The following is a 24,258-nucleotide window of genomic DNA, read 5'->3' as shown; positions in this document are numbered from 1 at the left end:
TTTTTTCACAATTAAGTAATCTTCTTACAGGATTCACAACTCTGGAAAGTCATATACTCCATCAAGTAGGATTTGAGAAATGTTGGTATCCTGAAATTTAATTAGATGGTACAGGCATTTCTCAAGACTGAAATGAATATAACATTCAGTGAGTTGATTGCTGTTCCATTTTGTCAGTCCTGCTGCTGAACTACTACTCAGTACAAGGGCAAGTGGGGTGAGGGGGAGAAAGAGGAATATCTGAACATATGGAAGATCATTTTGCCTTTGCAGAACTATTCTAAACTAGATTACTATTAAATAACTTGCTCTCTCCCTATTAAGTATCCTGGCAACCAGCTCAAAAGCTGAATACCTGTATTTGAAGTAAAAAAAGAACCAACAACAATAAAGCCCAAACCCCTCATGAGAAGTAAATTGGTTCTACATGGATGAGGCAGATCTAGAAAATGTAGAAACGTCATAACATCAGAATTAGAAACATAAATGAAACACATAAAGCATCAGAATGTGCACCTTACAAGGCTGATGCAATCTGTTTCAGGCCACAGTTGATTCATGCCAGTCCCTACCCTTACCTGGTCCCTGTTGTTGATGTTTGAGTATGGTAACTGTCCAGTCATCAATTCATAAAGAACAATCCCAAATGCATACACATCCGACTGAAAGCTATATGGATTTTTATCTTGCATCCTAATAACTTCTGGTGCCTGTACCATAAAAGGAAAGCATTAGTTTAATTTCACCATGTCAGGCTGTACCTCAGATACCAGGAATAAAAAATAGACTTGTCCAGAATATAACAGGTGCAAGGCCCACTTGTACCTTTGGATGTTACTGTGTCCTAATACACAGTGGATGGTTGACGTGAATCTCAAAATCCATTGGTTCATTTTATCTTAGTGATCCTTTTACTCCTCTATGACAGAACACAATGACCTTGTCTGGGCTGAGAAGCTATTTTGCAACCAGAATTACAGCAATGCTTAAAATAACGAAAGCTAACAAAGCCTTCAGCTTTTTTGAGGATTAAAGGAGAAAGTGGATTTGCACAGGAGACTGCAACTGCAACTATACTTAAGACTTAAGCAAGTTGTACAACCTCTTGAGAGTAACTATGCTTGAATCCTTAGAAGTTAAGAGCATCTTACTGTTGGCTGAACTAGTTCCTCTACTACTTTGAAGGATGTTTTTCATGGCTTTTCCCACCTTTTCCTCAATCCTAAATTAATCATACCCTTTTTCCTTAGCCACCATTTACTTTCCAATCTCAACCTCAAGGTAAGGGATCAAGACATTAAAGGTTTTTATGCTGACTACTGAAAATCATGTTTCAAGAAGAAATTAAAAGCATTCATTTAGTTCTTCATATTACTGCTTGTCTTTTTCAGCTTAAGACAGTTTGTAAAAATCAGTGTGCTTGAGGGATAGTCTTAGAAACTTCAGCCAAAGGCAATTAAATTAGTTGAAACAACTACACCAATCACCCCTTGCTTACCATCCATAGAATAGATCCAGACAACTGTTCAAACTGATGAGAGCCACTCCATCGTGATTTCACTGTAGCTAGACCAAAATCACCTATTTTTACTGTGAGGTCTTCATGAAGAAAAATATCTAAGGGGATATGTTAAGGGAAAACAAACAAGTGGTACTTGTCCTACAAGTATAATAAACAGCTACAAATTTGCAATGAGGCACAACTGTTTTAGGTATCCACCACTACTGAAGAGGGTTTTCATATCATACAGATTCCAAGCAGCCAGCATGGTGAATTATGTTACTTAAGGGTTACATCACTAATGACTGGGCCAGTGCTGAACAGACCATGGCCCAGGTGGTGTTCTTGAAATGCCAAGTACTTTCTTGAAATGCCAAGCACAAGAAAAGCTGAAAACATTCCATGGGTGAACTGGTGTACTCTTTCATTACTTGCAGAAACCAAATGAGGCAAAAATCTGTGATACCACAAAAAAAAAAAAACTTGCTACATTATTGCAATTACATCAGTAGGCACAATAAGTATTTCTTACTTTGCTACTAGTGATATTATCCCTTCTCAACAATATTTCAACACAGCAAATATTCACACATGAACAGTTTCTCATATCAGTAAGTACATTTCTGGCAGGAAAAAACCAAACTAAACCAAACCAACAACAAAAATCAAACCACAAAATAATCAGGAATGTCATGTTCCACAGTTACATCTCTGGGAAAGGATACTATTACTCTTGAGGTCTCTGTGGATGATTGACTTGGCATGCAAATAACTGAAAAGGAACATTATAGATTAGGTGGATTAAATGATACTTCACTGATCAACAACTCAAAAGTCACTGTTCTATTTAAACACAAATTCTGTAGTCATTCAAACTGCATATGTTTATCAAGGTGGTAAAACTACGTATGACAACTCCTGCAACAGCCACAGGAAAAAAACCAAAAACCAGCTTAGATTTCCAGCTCAAACATTATGCTACTGGAGAATGAAATATGCACCAACTTCTGCTTTTCAGTTCTCAGAATAAAAACAAAAGAGCTTGAGTAGTTTTTGACATGCTGTTCAGTGCTGAAGATTCGTTCTGCCTCCCAGCCTTAATGGTGACTGTCAAGACAGTTTGTGGGCCAGTTACAGCTTCAAGTAAGGTGTTTCCAAATTGTTGGAGCTAAACGTGCTTCCCAGTCTCAGTGTGCACTCAACTATGCTGTTTTTTAGTATGGGACTGGAAAAAAGACACCCTAACTGCACACTGGATAAATGTGATTGCAGGGAACACAGGGTTGTTGTACTGTAGTTGCCCCACAGCCTAGATAGAGCCTAAATAAGGCAGCCAGTCTCTCACAGCTCTTTAGTCAATGAGATCAGCACAAACCTGCTGGAAAAGCCCCAGTTAATGTCTCTGCTTTGAATCATGCTCATGAAACAGCTCCTGCATACCTACAGAGGGAGCCTGGGGAGATGTGCAGGCTAACAGAAGGCTGAGCCTGGTTGCTGCAAACACCTCCCCACCTCCTGACTGAAAATATAAGAGAATACTTAGTAGAAAACAGGCACAAATTAACTGCAGTCATCATAGCAGTTCTCCATCTGGAGGGCAATTTCTCTGATCTTGCATCAGTGTTACGATTTTATTGTGTTATGGCATACAATATTGGGCTAGCTTTGTAAACTTAACTCATTCAATTGCCCTCTCTGGGAGTAAGGATTACTTAACAATCCTCAGAACAAAATAGGTATGTTTTTCAAATGCTGAAGGCTATGATTTAGAGAGCTACAATACTTATAAGAAAAGGAGAAAAAAGATTGGTTCTTTTTGCTAACAAGGCTGCCTGTCTTCTGCATTAACTTATAAGATTCTGTCCTTTTGTTCACAGGGTGTTGTTTTAAACAATGTTTCCCCTCCTATTACAAAACTATTTGCACTGTGAAGATCATAAAAGCCTGGAACAGAAATCTTTGCTCACAAGATTTAAAGTTTAACTACAGTGTGATTATCTTTATTTTGGTATCTAAGGCTACATTTACTTGATGATTTGCATTTCAACATTTTCCAAAAAAACCTCAAAGTGAATTTTACTAATCAAAATAATAAAGCCTTCTCGAAATGCTTTGATCATCAAGACAGGGCCCTGGGCTTGGCAAAGTGAGCAGATAGCTGGCTGTATTTGCCAGTGTCACCCAGAGTGTGAAGGGGTAAGTAAAAACACTGCCCCAATGCTCATTTGCAAACAAGTAACATAATACTTACTCCATGCCTTGTGCAGTCTGTCGTGCAATATCAATTAGCTTGATCATTTCAAATTTGGTCTCAATGATGTGTAGATGGTGATATAAACTGGACCCCTCACACCATTGTGTAACAATCGCCAACTGGGGCTTTGTTGAGTAACCCATGAAAAGTAGGATATTCACATGTCGTGTTTTCCTGTTGAAAAAAAAACAAAACAAAACAGGAGGAAATCAAGTGGTTCAGGAAAAACCAAGGCAGGTCTATCACACTCTAAATATGCACTTTTAAACAGAAGTTGCTTGGTCAGTCTCAACTTTTGCTAAGATAACATGATTATCTGTTGCCAGATTAGGTTTAATGAATTATTCCTGCAGTTAGCTTTTTTTTTTTATGGCATTGAACAACTATTCTGAGGTAAGCACAGCTTCCTCCTGCTTTTGTAAGCAACCTAGTACAGGACTGCCCAGAAGATGCCTATATGGCCCATAAGGAAGGCAACCAAAATGAAATTCCAGTCTCAGAGGCTTCCAGGGAGGATGATCCTTTAATTCAGAAATTATTAACATACTTCTTTGACAAGACTTCACTTTTTCTTAGTGTGTTATTTGGTAAGAGTTTTGTACTCTCTATAGGGCCACTATACAAGAAAGGATGGAAATAGGTATGAGAAGTTTATCTCAGTAATGTGAGGTGTTATGATATGAACTTGTTTCCCAGCAGCACTGTGAGAGACTGGAGTTCACCACAGAGATCTGGCCAGATTAAATCAAATTTATTTCAAAGATGGGGCAACTCCAGGCAGACAAACTGCGCAATGAGCAATTCAGAGAGGATTATCTCAATAGATATCCTGGCAGATTCAAGGCCTGAAAGAATTTACTAACACTGTGAAACCTGAAAAGGTCTTCTCAACCTCCAGGAAAAGTCAATCACATTCTTACTGTCATCAAATGAACATGAAGAACTAGATAGCTCTAAACATACCAATGAGATATTGCAAAGGTGAGACACTTAAAAATTCTGGAGTATTTCCTAGCTTTCCCAGGGGCCAGGAAAAAAATCAAGGCAATCTGCTTCAAACACAGCTCAGTGAAGACAGTAAAGCTCAGTGAAGACAGTAAAGCTCAGTGAAGACAGTAAAGCTCAGTGAAGACAGTAAAGCTCAGTGAAGACAGTAAAGCTCACTGTTGATTAAACCTGATGGACCAAGATAAAAACTTGTGGTAGCTTCTTAAATCTATGCTGCTGCTAAGATGGCAGCATATGCTCTTTATGGCTTTTTTATATTAAGAAACTAATGAGAGCTTAGAGTATAAATCCCTTTGTCCTCTCAGCAATGCAGACTAGGATAGTTCTGTGTGACTATGCCTTTTTCAAGTTCAAGAATTTGCCAAGTGATGCCGAGAGTAACTGTTGAGGGAATAAAAACCAAGCAGTTTCTTGCAAATCCTACCACAGAGCTAAGAAAGTAATGCTGGAGAATAATGGAAAAGGCACAAATACAGGTAAAACCAGCATCTCTGGGTCAAAGGATAGAACAAATGACTATTTACTGTAAGTGCTGAAATGATCAACAAGAGAGAAAGGATGAGCTACAGCTATAGGGACTCCCAGCAGAAATCTGGACTAGATATGAAATTCTACGAACAAGACTTTTTTATTTCATCAAGTTCTTCTGAGCAGGTATGTAAAAAATACACAGAGACAGAACCATGAGCAGAGACAGAATATGCAGAACTACCATTTCCTCAGGAAGAGGGCCGATCATCCCCTTTTCATTTGTGTAGCTTACTGGGAATGCTCCTTCACAACAGGCATCCAGCTCAACAAGTCAGTTTTCCAGAAGCAAAGAAAACCCTTCTTTCTATTTTGTTTCTTAAAACAGAATTATGCTTGAGACTTCTCAAGAATGTATGTAGATGTTAATGGTCTTCCTCAACATTTGTCCTGGTCTGGGCCAGGATGAACCTAATTTTCTGTCTTGTAATTTTGCTTTCAGCTAAGTCTCTTGTAAGTAGCTGCACTTGCTGAAATTAACAGCAAGTTTCTCAGACAGTGTCTGCTTCTAGGACTGATAACACTCGATGTTTATAGTTACTGCTAGAGATTGGTGTGCAGAGCCAAGGACACTGCTCAGCTCTGAGGAACATTTTGCCCTCTGGAAGGAAAAAAGGAGTGGAGGTCACACCTGCCACCCTCCTTTAGGGTGGCACAAGATAAATGACCAAAATTGACCAGAGTATTCCATCCCATACACATTATATTTAGTATAAATTTGAGGGACCACGAGGGTCAAACCCCTTCCTTTCCTTCCTCCCCTTCTTCACTTGTCCCTATTTGCTTTGGCACCCTGGGAGGATTCCATCCATTTGTCCTGATCCATGCCAGGCTGAATCTGTGTGTTCCTGCCTCCAGCTCCTGACTGCTGCTGACCCCAGGAGTCCAGCCTGGACTTTCCCAGGGCTGCTCTGCAGCCTCGGTGGTGATGTGAGAGTTACTGGGGGAAAGGGAGGGAGGAACGTGGTATCAATTTTCTTGTATATTTGCATATATTTAGTGATTTTTCCATTTTATCATTACTGTTTCATTAAAGCTGTGTAGTTTAGTTTCCAACCCATAAGACTCTCTCCCTTATTCTCTCTCCTTTCTTTATCAGGGAGGGGAATTAATAGAGAGCATCTGTCATCCAGTTTGATTGCCGGGACAGGGTTAAACCGTGACAACATTCTATTCTATTGTACTGATGGATCCACTTTTAAGAACTGAACCCAAGACAAATACTTCCTTTGGGAAATTACAAGCAGTAGACATGAGAACAAGAAACCAAGAAGTGACTTTATGCTAAATATACTTTAAAAACATCTCAAAGAGAAGCCAATGCTGCTGAACAGAAATTATAAAACAATGGATAATATGAGTAGTGCTGTAGATCAGAATGAAAAATTAGTCGTGTTCTCCTTCAATCTCAAGAAGTGGATGAGAGAAAATAAAGGCCTACAGTTCACATTTGGGCCTCACTGTGCCCCAAGGGTAGAACAATAGCACAAGCCAGTCCTGTCTTGAGTGTTTGGTTATACGTATATATGTATATATTCACAGCATAGGTGTACAGAAAAACACAGGGGAAGGAAGAACGAGCAGTGGACACAATGATATATTTTTAAATGGCAAGTTATATTTTCTGCCCCAAGTATCATTATGGAGGAATAAGACCAATGTGTTCTAATGCAAATGAAAAATTCTATTAATAATGAAGCATAAATATACTCACATTATTTTATGCTGTTAAAATATTCTTACCTGAGCACTCCTACTTCATTTTTGAAAGCCTGTAGCTGTTGAGGTGTGGGTGCTGTAACATTCAACATTTTCACTGCCACATCACCTTTAAAATAGCAATTTTTAATAAGTGCCATTGATATGTACTCCTCTATTGAGAAAATGTTATATAAAGGATCAGAAATACTGAGATACCCTGTTTTCTAGCTTTCATGAAATAAACTAATACAATATTAAACAAAGTAAATATTCTGCATAATGTATAAACACTGTTCTTGTATTATTTTCCTCTGAGAAACCCTAGCCAAGTCAAAGCTTTCCACACACACATTTGAAATCTTCATGTACCCAGATGGATAATTCAGCCTTGCTAGTAACTATGTTTCTTCTTTACCCAAATAATTACTAAACTCAGAAAAAGAGGGAAGAGAAGGATTTCTGAAGAACTTGAAGCTCTCACACAAAGTACTTGATGCACAACTTACTAATTTAAAAACCCATCTTCATGGCCCTTCAATGGACTCTCCTCAGTACATCCATCTCCCTTCTATTGAGGAGTACAGAATTGCATTCCAGGGGCGGCCTCACGAGTGCTGAAGGGAAGGGTCACCTCCCTTGACCTCCTGGAAATGCTGTGCCTAATGCAGCCCAGGATATTATCAGCTGCTTTTGCAGCAAGAGGATACTGGTGGCTCATGGTCAATAATATCAGCTCACCAAAACTCCCCAGCACTTTTCTGCCAAGCTGCCTTCCAGCTGGGTGGGCCCCCAGCAGGACACATCACTTGCTGAAGAAAAACTGCTTGCCACAAGAGCCACATACCATGCCACTTTCCTTTGTAGACTGTTCCAAATGATCCAGATCCTATCCTTTGTCCCACTGTGATCTGTCCATCTGGTATCTCCCAATCATCACTTGAATCTCGTCGACCCAGGGTTTTCTTTATATGTATCCATAAACAAAAAAATGGAAGAAAGCAAACACATTAATGTCTGTGTAAACAGCTGCTCTTTTAAAGATCTGGTATAAGCATTTCATATCACTGAAGTCTAAAGTTTCATATCATAAAGTCATAAAGAACTTGAATTTTCAGCTATGGCATTGGACTTTTCAAGTCATCCATACACAGAACTTCAGCACACAGGCATACTAAATTGTTTCCTGGCTTGAAATATTTGCCACAGGTTTCTGGCAGTGTTAAAATGAGTAAATATTAACAAACTCTTACCAGAAACAAAATCTCCTTTATTGTTTAATTCTTACTCAATCAGAATGATAAATTTTTAATTAAAAAAATGCAGGCACTTTAATGTATTGTTACATTTCAGAATCACTAGAGAAATTTCAAAGTTCATGAATCATAGTGGAAAAAGTAAAAACTTATTTGAAGGGAAACAGGCATTATAATATGAAACACACCAAAATATTTGGTGAAATGCAATGAAAGGGAGTATAGTCAGTTATTTAAATTATTTATATATCACTCCCACAATGCTGATGTTTTGTTTAAAGAATATTGTTTTAAAGTCATTGATCATTACCACACTCATCTCCAAAATAATTCAGAAGGCTCCTATGAAAGCAAAGCGAGACAAATGTGGTCCCATAGAATTTCTATACCATGAACATACCATAGCACATATGAAAACAGCTGATCTTTCCCTTACCATTCTATTTCTGTCTTCTGAGGATGAGGATGATTTCCTTTCCCGTTGGGGTCCTGGTGACTTCTGTAACGCTTTCACATTGGTGAGTGACCCAGGCAAAGAGGCAGGAGGTGTTGCAGACAAACCTGCAGTTGAACCTGAATTTCAGAAACACAACAGTTTTACTGTGAAGCCATCTCACAAGAATGTATTGAAATTAGGTGCAAGAACTGTCTTTAAGAAGCAGTATCTCCAAACATCAATCTATATGTTAAGAGGGAACAAGCATATGCTAGGAATATTGTTCTAATACTCGCTTAGTGCTCGAGACTTTGATTTCAGGAAGAAATAAGCCTACAGCAAACATCCCTGTATACCAGATAGTCCCCAGTCTCTCATTCATGAATTATAAGAAAGACGATGCCTCTTTAAATAGAAAAAAAAAAAAAAAAAAGTGCTTTTGAAATTCACCAGTTACTTTGAGAAGAGAAGAAAAGCAGTACCATTTCAGTTAGCAGCAGCTATCTCTCAGATTTCTTGTAGCTAGCCTTTTAGAGACCAAATAAATAATTGAAATACTGTACTTTGGAATCAAAACAGACTAAATGCAATAAATTGAATTTTTTCTAGTTGAGTCTCCAAGTGCCACCTGAAAACCATTTGGCTGTTTTAAAGGTATCTGTTAGCAGAGAGATCTTATTTAAAAGTAAATACTAGGCTGTGGAAAGGATTAAAAAGTTACTTTAGGTAGCTATTTGAAGTATATCCTATTAAATATAGAAAGAACAAAACATCTACAGCCTGTATGTTATCTAAACAAATCTATGCCGGAAAATGTCTACTAATAGAGCAGTGTTTCAGAGCCCTACTGGCTCTTTACAAAGAGAGCACTGATTTTTAAAATACACCATAATTATTTGTAACAAGGTTATGCCGACCCCTCCGAATGCAAAGGACATAAAATAGGGTCAACTGTTAATTAAATTCATGCTGCTCTGCTAAACAATGTATGTCACTGTACATCTCCAACATTCCAAAGCTTTCTCTCACACCAGTGCTCTGGGAAGGGGTCAAAGACAATGCTACTCCTCAAATTTCTTCAGAAGCCCCCTTCTTAGAAAAAAGCATATCCTAATGCCAAATGAGTTGAAAAATTTGCTTTGTGACTTTTAAAACTGTTGCTCAAGTTCAGTTACTCAGTATGTGCTGATTTATCACATATTTATCACATTATTATATCACATTAAATCACATTATTATATATATCCACCATGGCCTGTCCTCACTGAGCTAAAATCCACTACAATTACAAGTGGAAGCCCAAAATAATGACATACCAACACATAAAAAAGGGGATGTAGCATCCATAAACTTTGTCCAACATATTAAACTAACAATGATGATCCATATTGGGCATCCTAACTACATGTGCAAGGAGTAGGGAGCCAGTGAGCTGAAGGATGGACTTTTTTTCATATTCATGTTACAGTTATTATAGTGTCATATATTTATTATTTGTCTGAAATCACACATATATGGAATTAAATGTATGATGCTCGCAGAACACAAGCAATTTTCCAAAAGTTTACTGGGCTACAGACTTGCACAGCAATATCCAAGATATACTAGAACGTGATTAATTCTTTAGAGGTAACCAGAATGTCCCATTTAAATTTTAATACCATGATATAGAAATATGACCACAATATTCACCCTTCACCAAAAATGCTTACAGCACATGGTAGAACATTACAGTTAATCTGTTCATAATAATACCAGATTGCCTGATTTCCAAGTTATTAGAGAAGAATACTTCAGATAATGTTGGACACTAGCTTGGACTCTGAAGCTGTATGTAACATATTCCATGCTGTAGCTAGTTTGACTGTTGGGAACACCTGTCTTCTTACTCAGAGTTCTGAAAGAACTTTACAATTATGTGAGCTGCTCTTGATATATTCTGAAACAAGAGTCTTTGAAACAGCCAAGATGGTAGCATTTGAAAACCACACAACATACACTGAGCTACCCATTTCTACATCTATACATATAAACACAAATCTTTACATTTCATGCTATTATTCAATAGTTGGTTTCTCCAGCATATGAAATCCCATTGAACTTTTTGGGATTTGTGCAATACAACAGATCCATTGACAACTTTAGGCCCGAATCAATTATGTGAAAATGGAAGTCTTACTTTGCATGAAGCAGGACACAAATACTGTTTCATTGGGAATTTACTCAGTAAAAAAGAACTCCATGGTCTAAATCATCTGGGGCCCCAATGTGGTATGAATAGCACATTTTCATACTGAAATATTTGTTGAAAGTTGACATGACACATTACTTGAAAAGCTTGAGACAACAAGATATCAATGGAAATGGTTGTAATTCACATTTGATTTTCTAGATTACTTCTCAAAACAAAGAATATTGACTATAGGAAACTGACTTAAACTGAACAGTCAAGGAAATTCTAAGTTGAGGATGACACCTGGTCTTTAAAATCACTACAAAGCAATCCAAGAACCTTTGTTTAGAAAAAAAAAAAAGTTAAGGTCCACACAAAAACCTCAACTATGAAATTCCTTGCTTTTGAAAATTTAAGTCAGACTTTACTTCTGATCATTTTCAAGCGTGTAAAGGTGGAAGTGAGTATGTGTGAAAAGCACATTCAAAGCATTCCAGCCAGGCCAAGCAAAAAACAGAGGTGTTTCGATTAACTCACACACTTACATACACACGGTGTGAGGGTGAGGCACAAACAGCATCTGTGGTTTTACTTATTTTGTTTGGGTGAAAACAAGAAAGAAGAGCCCAACTACCTCTGAACACTGGGCCAGGCTCAAAATCAAACACTATTTCACTGGGGACAGAATGAAGGAGGGGACTGGGAGTCCGGGATTGGTATTTCCGAAGACAGCGCATCAGCTGGTTCAAAGGGGCTGTTAGAGAGAAAGAGACGGGCAGGCAGAGACAGAAAGACAGACACATAGAAGAAATGAAAGAAGTCATGGGAAATAACTAGGATGCTTTGTCTCCTATTCATAGATTGCTTCTGTACTTCGAAGAAAAAAAAAAAAAAAATCCATCCAAAATGTTACCAATAACACTGTTTCAGGACTGGGAACAGCCAATTGTTTTCAGATGCCAAGCAGACAGTTTATGACCGAGAGTTAAAACCAACATGATAGCACAACATTTAAATGCTGGACAAAATGGGTAAAACTGGAGTGCCACATCTATCAACACATACAAAAATAGCTAAAATTGGCAACTTTAAATTAGTAGGATTGCAGGAAATTTCTTTTTGAAAGGCATTCTATTGCTGATATAAGAAAAAAACAGCTCCAAATACAACGCAGAAGGTAGGTAACATCCTACCAACTACCAGGTTTGCAATAGCCCACAGTACAAAACCTTCAAGACCAGGACAGAGTGCACTAAGATAATTCAGAATTTACTTATGGTGGAAGCAAGTTATAATTAGTAAGAGATTGCTGTGTTAATGATTTGAAGTTGGAAAAACTGCCATATGCCTGCCCTTCTTACTATTCCTTTATTTCTATACTATTATTTTATTCCTAGGAATACACACAGCACATAAGAAGCCCTCTTAGGACCTTGACAGCCAGAGGAAGAAGTGACTTAACAGGCCTGTGCATAACATGAGAAGAAAAATAAATCTTCTGGCACTAGTTCTGACTTGACTGTGAATTAGGGCCATGTGTTATTGAAGGAAACGTGAGACAACTTGGCTTTGGCATAAGGTCCTAAAAACCTGGTTCCAAGAGTAGCACAGGCATGCAGTACAGCAAAGCAGCATCTTCAGCAGGGGTAGGGGGGGAGAAGAACCGGAGCATTTCGTGCTGCTTTAGGATACAGCATTTTGTATGGAAGGTCTGCCTACCATGTTGATGGTTCTCAATGAAAATCCCAGTTGTTTCCATGGGTAAAAAGGTAACAACAGGCATACAAATCTCAGAGAGAGCTGGGAAGTTGTAGCATATCTGTATGTGGCCGTGTGAGTGAATGAGTGTGTGCGTGTGAGAGCAAAAAAGTGAGAGCACAAGGTTATTTTAAAGCTAAAATCTATATACCACTTCAAAACTTTTTCTCCTTCCGTCTCCCCCACTCCCAGAATGACTGGCAAATGACTCAAACCTTTGTCAGACAAATATTAAGTTCATGGACAAGCAAATGCAAATTCATCTTTTGTTCTAGTCATATTTTCCTTTGTGCCTGTGTTTTGTAGAAGGAAGTAGAGCAAAGGGAAGGGACAGAGCAGTTGTGTAATTAAGTACAGCACAGTAGGTGGTTTAAACACTACTTACCTCCCTCTCCTCGTAAACCTTGGTCTCTAATCAAGTCCTATAAATAATAAAAAAAAGTGCTTAATTTAGGTAATATTATTTACACTTCTGAATCAACTACGATTGATCAAACAAACTCCATAACCTCACATGGTGTCCATGAAATAAAATCATTTTTCTGCCCTGGTTTACTAATAGCAGCAACTCCAAACAGCTACTTATAACAACTATTCCAACTTTTCAAAATTAGTTGCTTTGAGAGAGTATCTCTTAGTTGCAAAGTGAAATGTACACCACCCAAAAGAGATGATGACATGAAAGTACTGATTTAAGCATGTAGTTGGGTAAAACGCATGAAGAAATATCGAACCAAACATTTTAGTTACAGTGTTTGTGGCACAAATTATTTGAACTGTCATATCAGAAGCTGGGACACCAATTTTCTGTTCTGAGGTACATCAGACAAATGAATTTTGCTTAGTTTTCTCTTGTAACAAAGCACCTCATTTGCATAGCCAGGCGTACTCTGCTCTTCTCAGAAATTCCTAACTGCAAAAGGTTCTTTCATTTGCAACACACTGTGAACTGAGAGGATGTTTTACAACATATCCAGATTAATAGCAAACTACACAAAAAATTGAAGGATTTTCTAAACAGAAAAAATGTAGAAAATTCTAGCAGTTTCCCTCACCATGCCCATTTTCATCATGAAGCTTTTTTTTTTTTTTGCTTTTTTTTTTGTTACACAATTATTTTATTCTGTTTTACACCTGCTCTGCTGCCAAACACACTGGTCTTGTCTCTCAGCTGCACCACTGCCATATACCATATGCAAATCTCCATGCAGCCACACTCTTAATAGCCAACTAACATCTGACTGTCACTCAGCTCGCATGCAAAACAGGTTTTGTGCCTCAGTGTCCAAGCAGACTTCAAGTCTGCTTCACCTAATAACTGACTCATTTCTAGAGGAGACTTACAGGTAAAATACAAGCTGTGAAGTTAGCAAAATTAGAAAGAGAATGCTGAGACCAACATTTTGAAAGGTCCTTATACCTAATACCAATATTATTATTATTATTTATGATTCAGCATTGAGATTTTAGAAATATGGAAAACAAGTGTAGCAGTTCCTGAGTATTCCAAAAGAATGCTCAGAACAATACATACTGAGCTTTTGAAAACCTAAGGAACATTTGAGTCTGAATTCAGTTTACTGCAATAATTTAATTTTTTTCAATACCAGAAATATTACTTGAATTACAAATACTAAAAATACCTGTCTTGCATATAGGAAAATATGCTTAATACACACAATTGTTTGCAAGAGTGGTTACTGGCTTTCATATTCTTAATGCTGTGGTAGAGGTAGCAGCACAAGCTTTGGGACTACTGACAAAAAGAAAAGTAGTGTTTTCTTATAGAATGTTTCCTTGCAAAAAGAAATGACAGTACTGTCAAAAGGCAGCTTCTGATTTTGGAGAATGGGTTCTTTGCATTCTTACAGCTCTCAATAGCAAGCCTCATGTGGGATCTATGAAGCTTGTGATGGACCACCAAGGATTACCTTAGAGACACAACAGTCTGCTGTCCACAGGATAAATTTAATGTACTGATATTCACAAGGGAAACATCAAATCTGTTATTCCTGATCCAAACCTTATTAATACTTACATCAATATTGACTGGCTCGATTGTATTGATGTGAACATTGGGAGCTGAAGAGGATCGGTCGCGTTGCCCAAATTGATTTCGATGGTCTTCATCTGCTGGTCGGAGGGGCTGTGGGATTGGAATGGATTTTGAAGGAGAAGGACTAGGGAGAATTGGTGGTCTGAGAAACAAAGTCAAGGAAAAAGAGGATTTAGGTCTACAAATGGCTTCAAAAACTGCATAGTGGGTGTGGTAAGTCCTTTTCAACTATAATAATAATACATACATTAAAAAAATTGATCTAAAGGCCTGAATAAAAACAATTTATAATGAACAATCTCTACTCCCCTATGATCAGTTGCAACAACTCTCTGCTGCACAAACTTCCTAGTTACATGGTTGTGAAGTGTTCTAGTTAAAACAAAACAAAAAAATCCTAATGTATCATCCCAAACTCATAATTGTAACTCCTGATCTGAAAAATTAATGTAGCCCAACAAGCATTGCACACATAGCAAGATACTCTGAAGTTTCCTCACTTCAGAGTTCATATAATCCACTCTTTTTAATGGCAACCCATTGAGAACTAAAAATGCTTAACATCTTACATTAACATTATAGCCAGAAGATGTCACAAAACAAATTGTATGTATGGATTAATTATTCAATTGAGAAAGGCTTAAGAGAATTACATACTGGTCATTCAGAATAATTGATTAATATTACGGCCAAAGTAATATGAATTATTGATACTAAAATAAACATACCACCTCTTAACCTTGACCATTATGAAATAACTTTAAATAGTTGAACACTTTAAATGTTACTTACAGGGCTATAAGTTTGGCAATGCAATAGAACCGAGGTGAAAGGTAAGTGTTCAGACTACACAGGGAAGTTTTCTGAAGAAATGCAAATGCTGCCAGTATATAAAGCCTTTAATTTATAGTATTCATGAATCCTATATTTAAAACAAAACACCTAAACACTTGCTTTTTCATTTCTAAGGAGACAATGTCACTACTTTGGTTATCCATTTATTTTTTTAAAGTACAAAAAACTAGCCCATCTCTCTTACTCTAGTCAAGGTCATTCTCTAACAATTCAATCTAATAGATATAAGGCCAAAGATCAATGAGAAACATTTGCCACTTTTGTCAAATAAAACTTTACATTAAAACATGTGATATCTGACAACAAGGTTTCTAGAATGTACAGAAAACAACTCATAAGAGTAGAGTCCTCCAGCCACTCAATTACTCATGGGTCAGTTACAATGTCCACAGGAAGCAGCTTCAGAAATAAAGCACAGAGCAGCAGTGTGTCCTGGCACTGCCTCCCCTAACTCCTTGGTCCTCCTGCTACCTCCTTGGCTTCTCCAAAGATCTTTAGGGGCAACTAACATTTTCAACAGGATCTCTTGACATTTTTTTCAGAAACAGGTCTGCTTCCAGGACTATTACCCTGCCTTTTATTGATGAGTTTATGCAGTCTGGCACCAGAATTCAGCGCTATCTATATCCTAAGTACAGTCATCCTTTCCTTCCTGGGCACCAGACTCTCAACTGAGAATAGCCAAACAGAGAGCTTGCTAATTAATCCAAATAACAGCCCAGTATGTCTTGTAATAAAGTACATGGATTGTTTTGGAAGTAGGGAGGGGGAAGAATAGGTAGGAGGGCTAACCCTGATCAACTTTAAAAAAAATAGTTACCTATTGTCACATGACCCGCTATAAATATTGGGAAGTTACTGGGAAGCCATGAACTGAAAATGCAAATAGTCAGATGTCTGAGAACGGGCCTTAAACAGCCCAGCGTTCCAGACAATGGTCAGAATCTCAGAAACATTTTTAAATGCAGCTGGTGCACGCATAAATAAACTAAAGTTTTCATTCATTGCTAGCAAGTGTCTGGGTAAAATTTTCTAATGTAGATGAGGACGTTTTGAACTCCTGAACCTTTTTGTAAGGAAATCATGCAACTAGAACCCAGATCAGAAGGGCCTTCGCACAGATACAGGTGCAAGGCTTGGCTCACGTTCTAGCATTGGGTTTTCATGTTAAGGCAGGCGTGGGATGCTACACAGATCTCTGGTGAAAAACCTGAAAAGAGTCTCAGCCAATTCAGTACTGTCATTGCTGAGGTAGCTAACTCCTGCTCAAATTTTCTAAGAGTTTCCAGGAATAATGAAATTAAAGAAAATGTGTAATAACAAACATCAGACCGTTGCACTAGGAGTGACTGTGAGACAGCACTTGTGCTCTGCCATAGGAAAAAAATAGAATCAATAGGATTTTCTGTGATCGTGAGTAAGACAAGAGAGAGAAAACCAAATTGCACAAATATTGTTTCATTTACATCCTCATTTGAATCATAAATGGTCAACTGCTTAAGGGAATTTGCAAATACTTCTGTATTTCTGTTGGCAGGTCATCATGCCATTAGTACAGATAGCATGCTATGTCATACTGTGCTTGAAAATAGAATTGTTTTTCTATCTGTCAAATTCTAACTGGGGGAGTTCAGAACTTCAGAAAACAACAACAGGCTGATAATTCTTTCTTGGAGTCTTTAACTATATTGGAAGGATCTCTGGGCAAAGAATACAGAGATGGGAATTGGTTAACATGCCCCATCTGCACTATCAGATTTTCATTAACAGGTATCCCTGGGACACCTACAAAAAGTTAGGCTCTTCTCACTAAATGGTGATTTTGTCTGAAAAAGGTAACTAGCAAAGAGAAAAACACAAGGTTTGCTAGTTAAGATGTCCTACTGAGATCACAAGCTCAGAGCAGTTTACCACCAGCCTCTGTGTGTGTGTGTGGCAAAAGTTGTATCTTAATCTGTATATCCAGACCTTCATCTACAGAAGACCCATCAACCACAAAGAATACAGCAATCCTTTTAACCACCAAAACCCCATTCTTATACTATTCCTAAATTTCAGTAACTCCAGGAGAGTAGAAGGGACACTGGAGCAAAAAGGACCAGCCACCATTCACTGGGAAAGGGTGACATAGTCTATTCCAAGTGAGTTACAAAACTACTTCTGTAGCCTATGCAAACACAGTGCCAGGAAACATAGTACCAAAAACAACCCCCCCAAACCAAAACAAAGCCCAACAAGCAAGAGGACCAGAACACAACTGCTGCAGAGAACTGTTTACTGTGGCATACATGTATAGCTGGCTGAGGCTTAAAGGAGCAGCAGTTCAAATACCAGGATCTGAGCTTCTGTTGCTCCTGTGGCCTTTGTGAGCCCCCTGCTAGTTAGGGGAGACCTTCTGCAAGTAAGGTCAATAATATCACCTATTACAGGTTATATCACCTCATCTTGCACTATCTTTAGGAAATTATTTTTCAGCTTCCCTGGCAACAAGCTGATAGAGTTGTCAAATCTCAATTTAGTATATTGTGACCTTCCCTGGCAATACAACAAAACACTTTTTTTTTGGACCATGACTTTGGAATAAGCATATTGTTCCCTCCCTTTTTATCAAGACAAAGCAGAAGGAGGTTTTATCAGGTGGCAAGAGTAATGGCAGACAAATGTAGATTTTCACCCTGCCACTTACAGCAAGTGCCAATGTGTCCACAGATTTACGATTCCACAAATTTGGGTCTACGCAAGATAACTCAGAAAAGTGCCATGCATGCTACATTATATAAAAAAAAAAAATTTTATAAAATCATATACAGTACCTCCACCCAATCTTAGAACAAGTTAGTTCATTGTACAAACACCAAAGAAAATTTTAATAAATTTTCCTCAATTTCCTTTAACTCACCAATGTGATATTTCATGTATTTAAGAGCTGGTCTACTCTGGAAAGATTTTTTTTGAAAGAGGTTGGTTTGGGCTTCAAGATTTTTGCTTAGATTTTTGTTGTAATTTTTTGGTGGGAGTCCAAACATGTTCCAATTTAGTAATTGTTGTACTCTATAGATATTGCCAGGAATAAAAAAAGTAAATTTTCCTTTCCTCACCTCTGCAGATTGGAAATAGTCAAAGACCCCAAATCAAACGCTGACTTGCAGAAAGATATAGCAGTAAAATTTTGTAGCTACAAGCTAGAGAAGATCACTCTTACAGCAGACTCTGAAGTCAGGTTAAAAACATCGTGGCACAGATCTGGAACCATCATAACTTTGTGTGGACTAGTGCAGTTTTCTATTCCATGACAACTTGTTTTCATCTGTGTTGGCTTGTAGGTGAAAAACAACTGCCAGGATTATCATTAATGGTGTGCATTTACACTGGCCCTTGTAAGATTAAAGCTTAGCATTGCTTTCCTACAACTGCTGATAGCCTCATGTACCAGGGGCTATCAAGAGAGCTGTCATTAGTCCACCAAATCAGGTTTCAGCTCACTAGCAAGATTTTGCAAATAGCTGCAAATTTTGGAGAGCAAGAGGTTTCCCTCACCTGTCGTACATGTTAAAAAGGATTTCTCTAAAGATCTTGATACCAGGCCTTTGCTGCTCAGCAGTAATGCATACCAGGTTGAATATTGCAGGAGGTTTGCTAACATTTACATGGAAAAGGTCTGGTGCTGGAATCTTAAGGGGAAATGCTCATCATTGTTTTCTGTGAAGAAACACAAAGCTTTTGCTCCCTTAAACACCTGGGAATCTAAATGGTATTTTAAGACCATGCCTTTGCTTGGATTTTCAGAAGCTTTGCTAGACATTTAAGTATCTTCAGCTGAGGCAGAATGATCAGTGAATATTTGAAAGACACAAAGGAAAGCATAGGTGTTTAATCTCAGGCTGGAGCCAGCTCTAAAGCAGGGAATGGCAAGCTTCCAAGAATGATGCAACCACACAGTCCTCCTTTCTTCCTCAAATTCAGAAGATTAAGCATGTTGTGAAATGTCATTTTTCAAAGAGTCAAGATGTTGCCAACCTGCTTACTAGCAGTGCTCTGCCTGAAGCAAAGCAGATGCTTTCAGTTTTTATGAGCCCAACTTGCCTCTGTGCTATTTAAAGTCTGATAGTGTGCCCCCTTACCACCCAATCCACACGTTTCTGACTCTGCCATACTATCTGTCTCATGACTTTCCCACAAGCTTTGCCCAACATCACAACACCTGAGGGAATGGCTGGAAGTTGAAGAAGACAAACTTCAGAATAATTTTAATAGCTATTCTCTCCCCTTTTCATGAATCTGTTAGATTAAGGGAATTGGGTTCACAGAAATTCTGGGCTCATATTTTGCGAGCAAAGATACAGGAACTTTAAGGTAGTGCAAGGAATGAAATGAATACAATGTATTATATAAAGTTTATGCACTTCAATTTTATTACAAGTGGCTATTATTAGGGAGACCTACCCTTTTAATAATTCTTTCCATTTAAGTGCATATTATAACTAATATGACTGCTTTGGCACAACAGGATAGTGCAGACTGAAAAAGCTGAAATGGGACAGATGACCTAATGTGGAGGCCAGACACATTTTTATAAGGGGTTCAGAAATGGGCAAGTGGGACCACATCTGATCCCTTATTTTGAGATGGAATGTCTGGAGGGACTGCCTATGGCTTACAGTTGGAAGAACAAAAGGCCACAGGACTGGATTGCTCATGTTACACATGAGCTAAGTGAAACAAAGTTCTCCAGCATGTTTAGCAGCTTTTGCATCACGTCCAATGGTCTTTTCCTTTATGTCCCCTTCTCTTTCCAATTTTTCCATTTGATCACTTGACAATTTCTCAGCATGTCACACAGGCCTTTGCTCTTGAGCTTGTCTTGCAATACAAACTCTTCTTTCTTTGGGCACCTTGCCTGCTGCTGTCATCCCTTCACAAGGCTAAAGATGAAGGATGTTTCCCTTCTCCTTCCTGAGGTTTACCAAATGGTTAGTGGGTGGGATTCCTCTGTGGGCCATGCCATGCAAGATGCTAGGAGAACAGAGAAATTAAAAGAACAATTATTAAACTAATAAGTGTTAATAAAATGCCAGTTCCTCATAATTTCAATCCCTTTGCCCAACTCTCAAATTTCAATCCATTACTCTCTTCCCAGACAAGATGGATATTTGATGCTGATTTTTTTTTTTTTAATTCAACAGTTGAACTGTTTTAACAAAACTGTGGGTAAGCATAGTTTTTCAATAGAGAAAGCAGCTTTAAAATTTTTTTTACTCTAAAACATTCAGATAAATTAATACTTCCATGATTATGCCTTTAAAAAGCAGAGAAGTAATACTAAGGAAAGGCAGAAGGACAAGTTGAGAAAGGCATGGATGGTGCTATATGTTTATACAATTGCATCTGAGCTGGTTCTGAAAGGAAATACTACAAACACAGATGCTTGGGGAAAGTTGCATGGTTTTGTAACATGCATACTACTTATGAACACCAGCTGATAAACATAAACCATTTTCAAAATAAACAGAATTTTGAAGGCACAATTAACACTTTTTTGTTTTGTTTTGTTTAAAAATCCATACAGCATGGCAAAGAAGTAAAAAGCAGAAACGTATAACCCTTTTACAGCTCCTGCAACCATAAACATTTACAGGTGCAACATTTAAGAAAAGCTCCTTAAATTCAATTGACAAGTATATTTAAACATTTTTTGTATACGTGAAGTTAAAAGCACTAAGAACTTAATCAGCTTTGATCTCAGTTTTTCCTTTCAGTTTTTACTTCACAAAACTAAGACTGCCTAAAGTAGTGCAGGTATTAATTAAGATAATCTATCCTGCTGTATCCTTTTAAACTGGTAAGAAAACACAAACGTGAGGCAGAAGCAATTGAAAAGTAAGAAAGTTAGCAAATTCCAGTATTAAGATTGGGACTGTAGAGTGCCTTTGGAATGTGCAAGCATGTAACAGTTTGTATGAACAAGCTTCTTCACACATTAATAGTTGTAGCCTTGTTATAATTTCAGCTGTGCTGTAAGAAAGGAAGAGCCCAATTTGCCTGGAGCACCACAAGAAGCAGCTGCGTCCACAACTGCTGCACTAACAATATTAATAGTACATAAAGGCACCATCCACCAGCTGGAATAGGCTCTTCCAAATGTACTTGAAATAGCACAAAAATAGTACAAATAAGAACATGAGCTCTCTTTGTACTTACCAAATGAGGCTCCCTCTGCAGGACTGTCAATCTGTTCTCCTGGCAGGCATCACACTTGATCTTTCATAAAACAGTCTTGGAATTTCTTTTCTAGTCAGAGTCCATAGGTGTCTGTATAGCTTCCAGTTGTGTTTCTGCTTTCGTCTGGGCACACTGCTCACTCTTCCAAGAGAGGCTCTCTGACAAACTCAGTTCATCTCCATGCTGCACACACATCCTAGGACTGTTTTTCTGAAGGCTTTTGTATTTGGTGTTCTTAATAAATCTGCATCAGGTGTCTTGCCTTTTGTATACATCCCTGAGTTACTCTTTCCTGAGATTTGTTGAACTATCTAGTGCTGGGTGGTGTCAGTAACTTCTTAGCTACTAGGAATATAATGTAAATATGATCACCTATCTCTTCACAGAGAGAGAAAGGGTCCAGAGCCTTTGATGGAAATAGAGGGCATGGAGGCTGCGGTCAGTTTTAGAAGTCTAATTTTATGAAACCTGGATCTGCAGGAAATGGGTGCTATTGAAATATTCCAACAATTACATAGAAGGATGAGAGCTGGCCTGGAGGATACTAAAACTATGTGGAAAAGCAGTATTATGAACCTGGAACTGGCATTTTTTTTTTACAATCTTACAGTGGTGTGGTGTGGCTTACTCTGAAACTGAGGTATGTTACTTCAAGGGAAATAAACTGTAGTTTCATAAGAGAAACTAAAAGAATACTGTGAATATATAATTTTGGTATGTGTTAAATTTAGGTATAAAATCTTTCCAGTTTAGACCAGGTCTAAGCTACCAAAAAAATCAGTTTAACATGTAAGGCCCCAATTCTACAGATACTTAAGCCCTTGTTTAATTTAGATTCAGTACTAATTTATATCATACATGTGAATGAAAAAAATCACCTCTCTCGAGTTAAGTACTGGTGAACATAGTTGCATAACAAGCCAGAATACAACATTATAGAGAGTTGCAAAGCAGTTTGTTTGAGTGTTTCTAAGCATACAGTACTGAAATGTTATATTACTAAACAGCACAAATAAGGTCATACCCAACAGAATCTGAGGGGGGCACTGAGGGGTACGATCCAGATGCTGGGGTGGTCTCTCCTAAGGAGGCCTCCTCCTGTGGTATGGGGTGATGTTCAAAGAATTTGGAGACAAACAGCAAACTGTGAGGCAAGAACAAAACAAAAACAACCTAGCTTGTGCAAAACCCAGGAGCTTCACAATATAACACCCAAAGATTGGAAAACAACAAAACCCAAACCTTCACTGATCAAATTCAAAATTTTAAAATAAAGACTACACTAACACATTAATCTTCAAGACTTGCTAAAAATATTATTTACTTTACAAAGGATCATGCCGTAAATATACCTTTGTGGAAAGCATTTTAAAAAATATTTTAGTTGAAATTGCATACATCTGGTTCTTCGAGAATGAAGAATTTATACCTGTATGTTGAGCACATGAACTTAATGTTTGCACTGATGCAATGCCAAAGACCAAATGGATAGAGCTATGTTATCCATAAGACCTGAGCACAAACTTCAGAGGTGCCCAAGGAAACAAATACCAACACAAGAAAAAATTAAATTATTTTCTATTTCTGGAGTGAAAACTAGCATCTTAAGTGATGCCTTGTATGGAAGTCTATTTAAAAAATGTAATAGCCTCCACTGAAACCTATCAAATAGAACACGGAGCCAATTTACACCAGATCCTTAACCTACATCAAAGACTTAAACAAACAGATGGATAATTAAATTCAAGAACACATGACTGTTTCAGACATTTCTTTTACTTTTCTTAACTAGGCATCAAACTAACAAATGGATTTATTTTCAATCACTGTAAAACCAACTGCAGTTTCACCATATTTAACTAGTGTACCTTAACATTTTTTTCAGGTTGAAGAGAATAAACCCTCATCTAGACCCACATCTAAAAATTTAAGGACCCTAGCTATCATGAAAAAAAAATTTAGATTAATAAGAACTACTGTGAGCAATGAGAAGTCTGTCTGTTAAAATGAAATGCTCAACCACCCCATTCATACTTCAAATAAAGCATTTCTTAGTCCAGTAAATAAAATATGAACTGGTTGTCCGAGGCAGAAGAGAGAACATAAATTATGCAGTCTCACAAGAACAGCTGAACTCCTATATTTTTTTCAGCTACCTCCTCTGGCTTCACGAATTACACATTTAATGTAAGAAATCGCTGAGAGCTATAAGCTTAATAAAAAGGCAAAACTTTAAAACCAACCAGTTGTGATTACTTACTCAAGCTGGTCATAATTAACACACATCAGTGGCACTTCTGTACTACAGCGCTGGTGAAATTTGTAGCCACACGTCTGGCACCGGAATCCCTGGAAAAGCAGCTTTCGACAAAAGTCGCAGAACGCTAACGTGAAGAAAGTTTTTCGTACCTATATTGTAAAAAAAAATAATAATTGGAGTCCTTCTGCAAGCCTAAGATAGGCTATTTGCTTTTGCCTCCCTCAAATACATCTGCAATTAATGTTTCACTTCATTA

General features: G+C 37.8%; 1 protein-coding gene across 4 annotated transcripts in view; it reads right to left on the bottom strand.

Moving 5' to 3' along the window:
• BRAF (B-Raf proto-oncogene, serine/threonine kinase) overlaps window positions 1–24,258 on the bottom strand; it is an 84,668-nt gene that overhangs the window by 17,309 nt on the left and 43,101 nt on the right. For 2 of the 4 annotated variants that reach the window (XR_011722709.1, XM_071727161.1), the window contains exons 6-17: window positions 24,003–24,151; window positions 22,767–22,886; window positions 14,651–14,810; window positions 12,998–13,034; window positions 11,489–11,608; window positions 8,682–8,818; window positions 7,837–7,954; window positions 7,035–7,119; window positions 3,753–3,929; window positions 2,227–2,273; window positions 1,499–1,617; window positions 579–710 (exon numbers count right to left, since the gene is read on the bottom strand). Coding sequence is in view for 2 of the 4 variants with exons in the window: in XM_071727161.1 (XP_071583262.1) it covers window positions 579–710; window positions 1,499–1,617; window positions 2,227–2,273; window positions 3,753–3,929; window positions 7,035–7,119; window positions 7,837–7,954; window positions 8,682–8,818; window positions 11,489–11,608; window positions 12,998–13,034; window positions 14,651–14,810; window positions 22,767–22,886; window positions 24,003–24,151 (1,401 nt within the window). In the remaining 2 variants the exon portion in view is untranslated. The remainder of the gene's footprint in view (window positions 1–578; window positions 711–1,498; window positions 1,618–2,226; window positions 2,274–3,752; window positions 3,930–7,034; window positions 7,120–7,836; window positions 7,955–8,681; window positions 8,819–11,488; window positions 11,609–12,997; window positions 13,035–14,650; window positions 14,811–22,766; window positions 22,887–24,002; window positions 24,152–24,258) is intronic. The other 2 variants (XR_011722710.1, XM_071727172.1) reach the window with 1 other exon arrangement.

The sequence above is a fragment of the Heliangelus exortis genome, chromosome 1 (assembly GCF_036169615.1).
Source record: "Heliangelus exortis chromosome 1, bHelExo1.hap1, whole genome shotgun sequence".
NCBI classification, from domain to species: domain Eukaryota; kingdom Metazoa; phylum Chordata; class Aves; order Apodiformes; family Trochilidae; genus Heliangelus; species Heliangelus exortis.
This window is presented reverse-complemented; position numbering and strand designations above follow the sequence as displayed.